The sequence below is a fragment of the Durio zibethinus genome, chromosome 7 (genome assembly GCF_047325235.1).
Source record: "Durio zibethinus cultivar Kanyao isolate XHJ-2024 chromosome 7, ASM4732523v1, whole genome shotgun sequence".
NCBI lineage: Eukaryota > Viridiplantae > Streptophyta > Magnoliopsida > Malvales > Malvaceae > Durio > Durio zibethinus.
The window spans coordinates 14507843-14523137 of NC_143168.1; the positions used below are offsets into that span (position 1 = coordinate 14507843).

At 31.9% G+C, this 15295-nt stretch overlaps 1 protein-coding gene across 4 annotated transcripts; it reads right to left on the reverse strand.

The window, feature by feature from the left end:
- Nucleotides 1–12436: 12436 nt before the first annotated feature.
- Nucleotides 12437–14426, reverse strand: LOC111277686 (nascent polypeptide-associated complex subunit beta-like). Of its 4 annotated transcripts, none has more exons than XM_022864089.2 (6): nt 14281–14426; nt 13742–13809; nt 13324–13472; nt 13183–13239; nt 12959–12997; nt 12437–12863 (listed from the first exon to the last, which is right to left on the reverse strand). In XM_022864089.2, exons 2-6 carry the CDS (start codon nt 13807–13809, stop codon nt 12691–12693), a joined length of 486 nt encoding a protein of 161 aa, XP_022719824.1. In that variant the 5' UTR covers nt 14281–14426; the 3' UTR covers nt 12437–12690. The 4 variants fall into 4 exon arrangements, with proteins under 4 accessions (XP_022719824.1, XP_089619717.1, XP_089619718.1 ...); XM_089763591.1 differs by having other exon boundaries at nt 14241–14318; XM_089763592.1 differs by lacking the exon at nt 14281–14426 and adding an exon at nt 14245–14269.
- Between the last annotated feature and the right edge of the window lie 869 nt (nt 14427–15295).

Below are 15295 nucleotides of genomic sequence, written 5' to 3' on the forward strand. Positions count from 1 at the left end.
TTTGACAAAAATTTCGTAGATCTTTGGATACTAAAAGGAAACACTTGGATTTGGATTTAGTTTTTTGGAATTGAGCACCACCCTCTTGATTTTAAAATTTGACAAAGATTTCATAATATTGTGCTAAGTTAAAAGTTGAAGGGCCAGGGGGGTCGACCGTGTGTCCTTGCTTGTAGTAAGCAAAGATGTTCTCTAGCACAGCATAAAATAGTATAATAAAGGAAACAAAAATTTTGGTGACAGAAAAAAAAAAGATCATGTACTTATAAGAGCAATATTTCCCTGTTAAGATGAAGAAGAATCTCGAACAATTACCACAATTATTTATGTTTCTCATTTTTTTTGTGTGTACTTTGATATTTCATGCATGATAGAAAGGCCACATAAGTTAATGACGATAGTTTTCATTGGTGTTTTTATCTCTAATTTGACTCACTTTTTGTCTTCAAATAGCTTATTCTGTGTTCTTATCATACCTCACTTCCATTTTTCTACTAAATTATAAGACATCACTAGCAAAAACAATTTCATTTCCCAGTTTTTGTTTATTTGTTACTCAAAGGCATAATACTGTATAAAGTAGAGTCTTTAATTTGATTAGAGAATAACAGCTATTGGATATGTGTATATAGCATGAACAGTACTAATCTTTTGAATTAACATAAACATGCTAGATTCTTTTTTAGCATATAGCATGAACAGTACTAATATTTTATATAGATTTGATAGCAATATACTTTCTTACTAATTGGATTACCCATATTGTTATATCTTCATAAATGATAGCCATGTAGGAAAGCCTAACTAATGATAAACTGATTTGAACTTTTGTCCAATAGTTGCATATTTGAATTATAAATGAGGTCTTTACTCTTTAAGCTCTACAATATTAGATAGTTAATCATATGCCCCTATTTCCCTAAATGTAGCCTATTGTATTTCTTTTTGTTTCCTTTTGTTTTGGCATAACAATCAAATAATAATACACAAAAGAAGGCTTATGTTATTACTTATTAGTATCTCTAATAGATAGAATCATGGGCTGCACAGTTTATATGTATACATATACATATGTATTTAAAAATTACGAAGCAGGATAAGGACTTCCTGTGAGGGCATCATTATAGTTTTTTTCTATCATTTGCTGAATGGGCTATTGATTTGTTGCAACTTCTATTCTAATGTGCCTTTATATTCTACTTGTTGGCTTGATAGAAAAAAAAAATCCAAATGATGTGGTCACACTTCATGTGAGTTACAGAAACTGGTTATTTTTTTTGAATTGTAATACTCTATAGTTATGAAGATAATGCACTGATAATCTTGCTAAGACAATCTACTGGCAATGCATAAAGCATTTGCATGCTTAAAAGGTCACTCTTTTCTATAGTCTTATTCATTGGATTTTGGATAAGATAATATGTAAGAAAATTCACCTTTGATTTCGGATTTTTATGTGCTATATCAGAGGATTGCAAGATATGTGATTGGTAGGGATGAAATGGGTGCATGAGATAAAATTTTAAAATGCTATGTTAATCATTAATTTTATCTTATCTTCCCCACCCCACCTCGGTGTATGCTAAATTTACCTCTTATGCTTCCTGCTTTAGTAATTTTTTTCCTCTGAAAAATTTAAAGATTAAGAAAGTACATCAACTTCATGTGTATTAGATGTTATGTAATTTAATCCTTAAATAGGTGGAGTCATTCATTGTAAAAAGCTTTTACTAAAGGCTATGATGGGTAGTTTGGTAACAACAATTTGACTTTTGATCATAGATAATTTTTTTTGGTAACAACAAAGTAATCAAGAAATATCCTATAAGCTTCATACAAAAAATGTCTTAGGCTTCCCTTCTAGCCCTTATTTAACCATCATTTATATTTCAAACAAACTCGTGACTCCAAAAAAAAATTCAAACTATGCTTGTTTGGTTCTTTGAATATGCAGTAGTCAGATTTCATTGTGTTTCTCATTGGAATAGTGAGCTTAAAGGACTATGCTGCTTATGTTACTTTCATTTTTCAGTTCTACTTCTACTTGTTTGTAATTTTTGATGTTTTGCAACATGTTACTCTGTTGCAAAGATTGTTAAAAAAAGTCTCACTCTCTAGCTTGGACCACTTGAAGATTGTCAAAAACAAAAACAAGTAAGAATCTTAATGTAGTTTTAAGTTGCTTTATTTCTTATTAGCTGCTAACAAAATCGTTATATGATGCACTAGCCTTAGGTGCACGCTATATCAAAGCATGATATATCTTAATTTGGATGATAAAATGTCATTCATATGATGCAAGATATATCAAAGCATGATAATGACATAGGCTTCTTGAAAGTAAGTGTAATTGTAATTTTCTTATGATTTATTCGAATTGATTTAAAAATAAGCTTGAGGTGATAGTGATTTCTTGTTAAACATGAACCACTTATCTTTTGCCTATTTCCTATTATTAGTATCAACATTATAGATTGAGAAGTTTACTTATCAATTTCTTGACAAAAACTATTCTTTAATACAGGGTAAGGCTTCATTTAAAAATTTCATATGCATAAAATGGATTAGTTTGTTTTTTATATTTATTTTGATCTTATTGTGTGTATTGTGGTTTATTTTGATATTTGCTATTATTTATTTATTTCAGCTTTAAGTGACACAAACTCATCATCAACATAATCACCCTGACACAAGATTTGGATTGAGAGCTTTAATACAAGATTTTGATGACTACCTATTTCATAGTTATGACTCTTTGTTTTTAAAACAATATTATTTTTATATGATTTTAGGGTAGATTGCAAAAAATATATTACATTTAAAAACCTATTTAAATATTTAGTGGATTTGCAAGATCACTACATTAGATTATTCCACAAAAATTTTTTATATATAGGATTTAATGATGTTAATTATGTCATCAATACTGTGATGATTTATCTTTGGTCACTAATATATCATATTTAATCATTTATTTTGTGACAATTATAGCCTTTAATAACATTTTTTCATAAATAGCTAAAGAAACTAAGTCACAAAAAAATAAAGTATAATGTGACATTTGATTTTATTGTCACGTTTGACGTTATCTTACAATCATTTGTGATGATTATTGTATTACTAATGCTGTGACAATTTACCTTTTCTCATTAATATATTAGATTTGATCATTTATTTTATGATAATTATAACCTCCAATAACGTTCTTCTTTATAAATAACTGACGAAAACTCATGTCACAAAAGAAAAAGCATAAGATGAATTTTGACATTATCTTATAATCATTCGTGACAATAATTGTGTTACCAATATTGTGACGATTCAACTTTCATCACTAATATATAAGATTTTATCATTTATTTTATGATGATTATAGCATTTAATGAAGTTTTTGTTCATAAATAGCTTACAAAAACTAACATCATAAAAATTAAAGCAAAATGTGATGTTTGATTTTATTGTCATGTAGATATTATCTTACAATCATTGGTGATGATAATTTTTTCACTAATACTGTAATGATTTACTTTTTGTCACTAATATATCGATATTTTCATTTTTTTGTGACGATTATAAACTTCAATGACTTTTTTTTCATAGATATCTGACAAATATTAATGTTACAAAATAAAAATAAGGTGATGTTTTATTTTATTGTCATGGTAAATTCACAATAGGTGATGATATTTTGCTATCATCACATTAGACCTTTAGTGACGGTGCAAACGTGACAAACATCATGAGATTTAATTTTTTGTCATGGAATATATAAGGCGACAAAAAATAAATATTTAGTGACATTATTTAATGTGCCACTAATTACAAAATTTGTTGTAATGAATTTTAGTCTTATTCACACCATTATTACCCTTAAATACAAATTGTATCAAAATGTTCCTTTATGTCTCCTAATTTAGGATAATTTCTACAGAGAGATGGCATGGCTCTACCTAAGACTAGCTCCCTAAAGGTCATTATTGTTCTTCACATTATCATCCATCACAAACTAATGAGGCACTTTAATCATCACCTATTATAAGCTATAAATGAAAAAATAGTTCAATCTGAGTAGAAGTGTTTCATTTGCCATTATAAAGGTTTATACCTCACAAGAGGATAGTTATTTTACTTCTTCTTATAAGAGGTTATAGCCTAGGTATAGAGCTTATGCATACAATGTAAACATAAGTGTATGCGAAAGAACATACAAACCTTTTACACTTTTCTAAAATAACCCTATCCTAGATGCCTCATAATTATTAAAAATAGGATAAATAACAAGAAGTTAAAATAAATGATATAATTAAAATATGCAAGAAATGTAAAACACAAACACACATTTTTTTTTTTAAATTTTTGCTTTTTGAAAACAAGAATACTAAAATCAAAACATTTTTATTATTTTTTTAAAAACAAGAAAATTAAAATCAAAACATTTTTTTCTTTTTTCAATTCATTTTTTTTACTTTTTGATTTTTTTAAAATTTTCACTTTTTAAGAAAATAAAAATCAAAGAATTAAGATTAAACACTAATTAGGACCATTACACCAAAATTTAGGATAACATTGAATCAATATTTGGCTTGACTCTTTAAAAATGTGTTCCTAGTGGAGTCAACAAGTTGTTGTGATATCTTGGGACTCAGGATTGCTTAACTTGAAAGCTAGACAAATAAGGAATTGGAAAATAAGGGCTAAAAATATTTTTTATGAAAATTAAAAAAAGGAGTCACTATCAAATTTTTTTAAAGTACGATTAGCCACCTAAAAATTTTATCTTTTAAATAAACCATATTAAATGAGTTTAAAAGTTATATAAAAAAAATAAATTTGCAATATGTGAAATCAAAGTTTGGGTTTGAGAGTCGATTACGCATGGAAAAGGATTAACACCCTTATAATGCCCATCGAAAATGGTACTAATTGATTGCATGTTATCCTTTCATTTTGGTTAAAATGGTCTTTTTTTTTTCTTAATGTTTAAATTAATTCCTTTTCTTTTTTTTTTCAAAAGCAAAAACAAAAACTTTTTTTTTTATTTTGGATTAAGATGAAAATACCTTAAATATTGAAACACCTCTCTCACCGTTCTATAATTAGGTAAAACTTCAAAGATATTTCTAATTGAAAGGTTTTCAAGTTGCTCCATTAAACTAAGATAATAACTCACATAAATAGTAATCATCAAAAGTCCCTTTATAGTTAGGTCAGATCTCGATGACTATATTTAATTGAAATATTATCTCATTTAAAAATAACTTTTTTTTGAAAGTATATTTTTGAAAATAAATACATGATATTCATGAATAGAATAAATGATGAATAGTATAAATGAATGACAATTTAAAATACATGTAATAAAGTAAAATGAAATACGAATGCATGATTGGATTAAGGGTTGGTTTGGATCTAAGTTAAGATTTAGGGTTTGAAGAGTGGTTTAGGATTCAAAGTTTAGGATTTGGAATTTAAGATTCACTGTTTAGTTTTTAGGGTTAGGATTTAGGGTTTCAAATTTGGGGTTAAGGTTTAGGGTTTCATGGAAATTTAAGGTTTCATAAAAATTATGCTTGTGACATTACAAATTACAAAAATGCCATTAATGATGATGTGACAAAAGCATAACATGAGAACAAAATAATTACAAACAAGTTGTATGTGAAAAATCAAGAGAAAAATGGATCAAATATAAAAATTTTCAAAATTTGGATGAACGTTCCACCAATTTTTCTTTAAAAATGACCAACTAAACAAACATTAAAAAATCATTAAAACCAACCGTCAAACAACATTTTTTTTTTCATTAGAAATTTGATTCAACACCTCTAAAACATAAAAATCATAATAAATATATAATACAGCACATGAATCAAAGCAACAACCACTCATAAAATAAAGAGGGAGGTTCAACCAAACTAACAACCTCCCAGGCCGAACCTTTCACTTCCATCAACACATTTGCATTCCATTTCACTGAAGCAAACATTGATCATCACTATGTTCATCATTTGAAGGCATGTATATTATGAGAGAAGTTTTATCAAGCATTTAATGAACTAAATGAAAAAAAAAATCATGGAGTCAAATATTCAAAGTCAAATAAGATGCATCTATCACATACAAACTAAAATTTATGCGAGTAACAAGCAAACTTACCATTTAATTATCACAAGCAACTTTCGAAAGCAAGAAATAATAAAAGGAACTAAGAGCAGGTTCGGCCATGATGAAAGGGAGGTTGGCCGATCCTCTAAATGGTATCAATAGTGGTATTTGGGTTTCTTGGTTGCTTGATTTTTAGTTTCAAACCAAACTATTAACTAGTTGAATGAAAGTTGATTCAAGTTTTGATAAAAAAAATTATAATAAAGATGAAGAACTATAAATTTCTCACAAGAAAACGGAAAATCAAATGAAAATGATATTAAAATGTGATGAATGTGTGATGAAATGCAAGATAAAAAGTAAAGAAAAAATACCTTCAGGCTAGCAAACTACCAAGATTTTCTTTCTTTCTTTTCTTGCCACTTTTTTTTCTCGTCTTTGTTTTCTTTCATAAGCTCCCTTTTCTCCAGTTGCAAAAAACATTTTTCCAACTCTTTTCCCCTCTATTTTTCAACGTGAACCAGCCCTAAAAATGAAAGAATGAAATATCTCACAAAATTGAAAGCTAAACCTTGGATTGGAATTTCATCCAAGGCTAAAAAATACTCCCTTATATTTTTTGCAAAAAGTTATCTTTCACCCTTTGATCCACCTTCCCAAAATTATCCTATAGTTAAAAATGCACATTGCCAAAGATGAGATTTTTAACGCTATTAGATTCAAGTAAAAAAACCAAATTGCCCCCATTATAAAGTTTTCGATTTCTATGCCATTTCCTTATAAATCAATCTTTCTTTATTCATTTTTGAGATTTTAAAGTACAAAAAATCATGAAATAATATGAAACTAAAATCTAAAAATTTTCGTGAAAATTTGACCTCGAAAATATCAAATTATAAAATTATTCTTAAGGGTTATTTTGGTAATTCTACATCTCTTGAGGTGCTGCTATGATTTTGAATGCACAAAAAATCATCAAATATTTTAAAAGCATATCTAGAAGATTTCACGAAAAATCAATCTTAAAAAATCAAATTACAAAAATACTTTTAAAAGGTATTTTAGTGATTTCATAACTTTTTGTATCTTTTTAAGACAAGGGACCAAATAAGTCAAAGGAATCACCTCCAAGTTATCCTCTTCTGTCGGACTTGGACACTACCTTATTCGAGCTCTTCCCGCTCCATTTCTTTACCATTCTGTTGTTCAACTCCTGGGGTTCCAGAGTAAGGTTTCACAACAGAGGTTCCCACGTTGTAAATAGACGAAATGTCAAGCAAAGCAAGAGGCGGGTTTCTAAATTAGCCTCTACTCCACCCACTGACCTTTCATACTCTTTTAATTCAAACAAGGTGGAATTGGTCACGGGCAATCTTCTTTTTTAATTCCGATTTTGTACCGCACCCGTACTGTCATTCTGGATGCGCACTTCAACCTCCTAACGGAGTCAACACAGAGTTTGGTCTCACTTCAATCTTAGAGACCAGGGTTGTCATACATCAACAATGACAAACATGTATGAGATGATAACCCTCTGTAGAACGTTGTCAACCATCAAAAGATGCTTGACAACGTTCACTTTCTGCGTGTAGAACTAATGGTTCACCATCAGAACTCACCTAAAGGCAAGTCATTATAACCGAAGTTACATTGTGACGAGCCTGGGGTGGCACTTTATGTAATAACTAGGGCTACTTGTTCTGGCAACGCAACTCACAGAACAGTACCTGGTAATACCTGAGATATCATTCCTTACAGTTGTACACCGGAGATCGTAACCGGTTGGTACCCCTGTGGAGGATCTCCAACCGAGCAATGGTATTCAGTCAAATGATCGATCAGACACTTGGGTTGCTAGCCCAACGCCATGAGAGGCGAGTTCGGGACCCCAACAACTTATTCTATTCTTCCTTCAAAGACTGTATTTTTCGCATCCACCCGTATCTAAGAGGGAATTTAGTGGAGACTGCTTTCTTTTTTAAAGTGAAATAGATACTTTCACTTAGGCCACAAAGAATAGAATTTAGATCTCCTTACATAAGACTTTTCCTTAGGACGAAATTCCACTATCCTCATTCAAATTGGGTGTAGCTGTTAACAAAATTCCTCTTCTCGATGCTTTGAATAGTCCTTCTTCGGTGCCTTAAGAATTCGTCTAGTAAGTGTAGATCCGTCGATAGCATTCCAACTAAACTAGAGGGACCGATAAAGTAGCAGCATTTCAAGAATGGTAATGCTTAAAGGGGGAACCCTTCCCTTCTCTCGCGCTTAAAGCTCAGCTCTAGCTTTGTGTGTCACATTCTACTAATTGAATCTGCTATTATTGTTTCAACTAATTAGAACTAATTACATTGATTATCTGCCTGCTCCTTTACTTGAAGAACATGATTTCAAGTTCAAATTCAATATTTAAACCATTATCACGTTTCGATTAACTCATTTCGTTTATGATCATAGAACGCGCCTTATGCGGTGCTTGCTTGGCTGGGTAAGTAGATGAAGGTAAGAGGTTTCAAACGAAAGTCTTTTTATTGGGTTGGTGTTCAGTGTACCGCACTGTGGGTACAAGATTAAAAAAAATGAAAATCATTCTGAAAAAAGGAACGGGCATTTTCAGGGATTAGCCCGCCACATCTTTGAAAGAGGAAACGCTCTATGAGAATACAAATAAGATCAGAAAGGACATCATTAAGGCAAACAATGCAATTGCTTGATAGGATATGTGGTGGCCTGTGGGCATAAAAGAAAAAAGAAAGAAAATGTGAAAACATTTGAACTAATTATAGAACCCCAAAAATGAATTTTATATATTCAAAAGCCTATTCCCAATAGCAACTTGAAATCCACACTCTAAAAGGTTAGAGTAGACATCAAATAGATAAGATAGGTCCAGCACCTCCTCTTCCCCAATCACCATTAGGGTCAATTCTTGGGGACACCAGTTGGATGGCAAGTCCGCCCCTATTTCCTCTATTTGACTTTGAAAGAAATGAGAAATCTCATAAAAGGTTTAGGGATCGAAAAAAGTTTAAAAGAATCACTTGGCTATAGAGCATCAAATGGTTTCTGGCTTGAGTTCAACTAGCAGCTAAGCTAAGACCAGATTCTGTAACAGCAAAAGCAACACTGACTTCTTTCTCTTATACCTTTCCCACCTTGCTTCTTACCACTCCGAGGGAAAATCCTTTTCTATTTTACTGCCTGGCCAGTGTAGAAGGCATCTTTCAAGTTCTAATGCTTTTCTGCTGTTCATATCAATCTCCTCTGTAAAGGACTTTGCTTTGGCTATTCTTCGATCTCGAAAGAGTGAAAATACCGCATTTACATTGAACTTTCTTCTAACAAGTCAAAGGCTAGGAAACGGAAAAACTTCTAAATAAGTTAATCCCTAAGTTCTATCGATACCTGGAGAGCTAACAGAAGCTCATGAAATGGCAAGTGCCAAGATAAAGGAAAAGAAATAGCATATTCATGCGAACCTTTGCAGAGATTAGCCATAGTTGAACAGGAGAGGAGGTACGAAGTTCTTCAACAAGAAAGAAGAGAAGAGAAGAGAAGAGAAAAGAAAAGAAGAGAAGAGAAGAGAGAGCTCCCATGAAAGATGAAAATGAGAAAAGGATCGAGAAGGAAAGGGGAAAGAAGGATTCTCAAGTCAGGAATAGCGATCTGGCTTAGTGAATCGATTGCAGTATTCAACTCTTACCTTTCAAACCTCTCGCTTACGCTCACTTCGTCCCTTTTGCTTACGTTCGAGTCACTTCATCCCTTTCCTTTTGGTCAAGCATCTACGAACCTCTTCTTTCAGTATCTATTCATATCTAGTTGACAAAAAGTTTTCTATGATTACAGGATTCCCCAAACTTCACCAGACCTGCTCACGATCTACTAAAGGGGTAAATTCGGCTTGTAAAAATGACACGGGTTATGAAACAATGCCGAATTGTATTACGGAGCAGCGAATTTCATTCTCAAGAACGTTCAAGATTTCCATCACCACGTGTCTCATCCATCTTATCGGTATCGTAAACCCTATCTGGCTTGGATCGGTAGTGTGCCATTTCCGCCTGGATATGTAATGTAATGTCAACATTCTGTATGTTCAATGCTTTGGGCAAGCCAGAGCAAGACTTGGCAAACTTTCTTTCTCATTGTGAAGAGACCATGAAAAGACGAAGAGGTACGGTACCATGCTAGAGAGAAAAAAACCATAAAATGGGAGAGAACCTATCCTAGAAAGGGAGAGAGAACCTATCCTAGAAAGGAAGAGCGAACCTAACCAATCGAAGAAGGGGGCCTAAAAGATCGAATGAAAGTGTACATAGACAAGTAAATCCCTTATGATACAACTTTAATTTAAACGGATTTATCATTCGAGGGGAAATAAACTATTCAAGAATTTCACATTTCATTTATGTCTTAAGAATAAAGAATGTTGAAAATAGAAATCAATTAAAAGAAGAATGAATCAATGAAATGTTTCTTTTGTACTTGAGTAAAAAGTAGACCTTTTTTTTAGGGGGAGTTCTACAATTTGAAAGCGAGAACTCCCTTTTTTATCTCTATTTGGTCTAACTACTTAGGCAAGATGTGAGGAAACACTTATGTCCGATTTTGAAGCGGGGAGAGATCTTTTGGTGCCCTATCCTCATTTTGCTTTTGCTTGACCCATCGCTAAAAAACCTACTTTCTTATGATTATGAGGTTCATTCGAATATGAAATTCAATCATGGAAATACTGTATCCCACTTTTTTTTACTACCAAAGGTTTCTAACCATTTCGAAATCGAGAAATTTCTACTGAAGCAAGTGTTATTCAAGAACAATTAGCCGATCTAGATTTGTGAATTCTTATCAATTATTCCTTGGTAGAATGGAAAGAATTAAGAGAAAAAGGCCTCATGGGTAATGAACGGGAAGATCAAAAAATTGGAAGAAAAAAGGGTTTTTTGGTTAGACGCATGGAATTGGCTAAGCATTTTATTCAGACAAATATAGAACCAGAATGGATGGTTTCTAGGATTTTTGTGGTTAAGAATTCTTATTTTGGATGAAAGTATTCTAATCGTAGAAGTTGAATAAGAATATCGTAAGTAATAATCTTCTTGTTTCATTTTTCTTCATTATCGGTTTCTAGTTTCATAATACGTTCTTTCTTTCTTTCTGAAAGTTATGATCGAGAAACCCCCGTCCAAAGAGCTTAGCCAAGAGTGGATCGAGGCTTGATGGCGGTCCCGCAAAGCCTGTCACCTGGGGTTAAGATCCTTTATAAGAAAGATAGCACAATTACGATACCTATACGATTTGAGGGAAAATAACTTGAAGAAATTGATACTATATTAGGCTTAAGTTTTAGCAGGGTATACAACCTAGAACCTTAGAACCCTTGAAGAAAGAGAAAAGAGAACAATTCTTCGTAATTTATTAAATTGGTAATTAAATCATGACCTGAAATTTTTCGTGAAATTTTGATCTTGAAAAAATTAAATTATAAAAATACATTTAAAGATATTTTATAATTTTATATCTCTCAATATGTTATCTGAATTTTTAGTGTACCAAAAATTATTAAAAAAATTTAATTATAATTTAAATATTTTCATGAAAATCTAATTTTGAAAAGATTAAATTATAAAAATGCTTTTAAGAGTGTTTCACTAATTTTACTCTCCAAAATGTGATCAAATTTTTAATATTTTAAAAATCATGAATTTCAATTTAAAATAATATTGATCATAATTTGGTTGCAAATTTTGATTTAAATTCTAACTATTTTGATTTATTTTAACTTTATTTGATTAACTTTATTTGACTAAGTTTCATATTGAAATATTTAAGTCATATTAGTTCCAATTTTGATTTAAAATTTTTTTTCGAAATTAAAAAAATATTAAATTTAAACCAAATTAAATTTTAAACACTTCACAAATTATCAAAATTTTACTAAGACAAAATTAAATGTCAACAGTAAAACCTCAAACAAAATTAAATATCACCAGAGAAAACTGCGCTTTACTGGCGCTAATCAGTGATCCAAAGTAGCTCTTAAAGTAGTAAAGGACTGGTTGGACCTTGAAAGGCTTTTTGTTTTTTTTTTTTGTCAAAGACACGTCATCTAATTGGGAAACTTTAGTAAACGACTAAAATAGGCTATCAATCGGCAAATGAGCCGTTCTAATCTATTTTGTGGCAAAAGAAAAAAGTTAACACTCATGTAAAAGACCTCAGTAAACAGTAGCATCAAGCCAAGTCATCATAAACAGTGCCCTGCCACTCGAACATATGAGGATAACTAGCATGGAACAAAATGTTATCACCTACCGACAAGCTCATATGACTATTTTTTAATTCTTGCAGGAAAGATATACTGCATACATCGAGTGTTCCCAGACCATCTATTTGTGTTTGGGGAGGAAGCCAACGACACACAACTCTATTGGTACCAAGTCAAAAATAACAGGAATTATAGAAATTTAAGACCGGCTCTGAGCCAAAAGAGTAGAGTTCCAGAGTAATTAGGAAAAAGAAACTAAAGCAATTCATCAAAAACATATAAAATAACACAAAACAAAAATTTGTCTAAAAACACTATTTAGCAGCCTGGCCTTCTTCTGCTGCAGCTTCAAAGGTCTCACCAGCCACAAGTTCTGGTACATCATCATCATCCTCTTCTTGAGAGGTGGTTGCGCCAGCACCAGTAGTAGGTGCCTGCTTCTGGAATTGCTCTGCCAATTTCCTCAAGTTATCCAAGTTATCTGGCCCTAAAATTTTTAGCATAAGGGTCAAATCTTGATATCAATTAGCAATCTGGAAACAATGACAAAAAAGAGAACTAAACAGGGCGAATAGCGCATACCCAATTGATTGATGATTCCGGGGAGAATATCCTGCAATTCTGGAATAGGGGAAAAAAGCACATGTCAAAATAACAAAGTTAAAAAACTAAGGAAAAGTGCATAGTGGCTGAGACAAAACCCCTAGTCTTTAATGCCTTTGGAGTTAATAAAACCAAATCTTCAAAGGGTAATAGCAATGAGATTTGTTCAATTTTTAGAGGCTTTAAAGTTAAGAGAGGTATACTCTTTGTCTGAGGGGAACCGCTAACAACCCATGTGTTGGCAGCAATAGAAGCTTGAACTGAAATATAGACAGTCACATTTTAGTTTATTATGGGAAACATTTGAATAAATTAAAGGTCCACTTCAAGAAAGCAATATCTACCTTTTGGATTAATAAACTGGATAACAACATCATCCTTGAATATGTTGACTTCCTCAATTGCAGGGATGGCATTCACTCCTATTCTCTTGAGGGTGCTCTGTAGCCGTTTGTCATCAGTGGTAGTTGTCTTGTGGATAGCCTTCTTCTTTCTGTTAACACAACAAGATAATGATTAACATGCAAACTATAAAGAGACATCAAAATTCAAGCACTTATCTAAATGGCTTATACTTCAAATGAATTGAAGTTATGAACAACTAACACGAACAGATAAATAAAATATTGCGCGAAAGGCAAAAACTTGATTCAAGAGTCTCTCCCAATTAACTGAACACTTACCTCAACATTTTTGGAGATAATCAACCAATAAACATCATATAGCTATCCTATCTAAGGAAACTCCAATCCATGAACATACCTTCTCATGCTACCCTTTCCGCCAGTGCGGACTGCACCAGCCATCTTCATGAGCCTCTCCACATTCATCTGCCCACAGTAGTACACAGAAAGTGGGTAAACAAGAATATTACATCAAGCGAGAACCAAGGTACTCACACATAAGAAACAATAGAAGATACAATAGGCATGAAAATCTCAGCAAACATGTGACATAGCCATAAAGTTTTGTTGCCACTAATATTACAGCAATTAAAGTAAAATAAGAAAAGAAAATTACAATAAGCAAATTAGCTCCTAACTAAACTTATTAAACCACCTTCCTCATCTCCAATAAAATAAAAAAGATTGAAACCAAAAATTTTTTTAAAAAAATCCCCTCAAAAAAATCATCAATAAATTCCCATGAATAAACCAAAACCAAAACAATCCCAGTTACCAGATCTAAAGACAAAATCCCCATGATCAAAAACTGACAGAAAGAGCAGAAAGCAACAACTTCTTTTATAAAATTTAAGTACCAACTTCTTTACAAAAGAAACGGCGGATTAAGCATTGAACCTTTATCAGTGTGAGTATGAGATTGGAGAGCGCGACTGCAAGGAAGGAATGGATGAAAAATTAGGGGTTTTTTAGAACCCAGCCAGCAAGCTCCAGTGTTTATGCCTTAGGGTTTTTATCTCCACCCTTGGATTTTTTGGATTTTGATCCGACGGTTTCAACGCCAAAACGACGAAATTGAATCCAAACCACCCGGTCCTTGTTTGTCTTCGCCACATGTGCATGCCGTTGCTTTCGGTTTTTTTGGCTATCACACGCGATTACCTAGCACCCTCCTCACTTTTCACTCTTTCTTTTTACGAATCCAATTTACTTGTCCTTTTAAATATTGAGTTGTTGAGAGTATTTTTAGATGTCTTAGGTGGAGAGAAGTTAGTTGGAGGTTAAAGGTGAGGTAACTTCAATCTACAACTAAAAAACATGGTCAAAGAGCGTTGGAGTTAATTTTCTAAAACGTATTCTTATGTTCAACTCAGTAAGGTGTTTAGAGTTTAAAAAAAAAAGATGAAATGTGTGTAAAAACTTATAATGGAGGGAAATGGTCAAGTCTTATGTACCTAAGTCTAGGGGCGGTGAGTAATAGGAATCAAAAGGGGCTTGCCCCCCAAAATTTCTTAAAAACCTCTATTTATATTAAATACATTTAAATTGAACTTTAAATTAAAATTATGAATTTTTTGTGGCTTTATTATCTAATCTATGCATTCAACTCAATAAGGTGTTTAGAGTTTAAAAAAAAGGGTGAAATGTGTGTAAAAACTTATAATGGAGGAAAATGGTCAAGTCTTATGTACCTAAGTCTAGGGGCGATGAGTAATAGGAATCAAAAGGGGCTTGGCCCTCAAAATTTCTTAAAAACCTCTTACTTTCTTAGTAAATGTATTTATATTTATATTAAATACATTTAAATTGAACTTTAAATTAAAATTATGAATTTTTTGTGGCTTTATTATCTAATCTATGCATTACAATTTAAGAGATTTTCAAATCATTTAGATATTTGTTTGTTTATTAT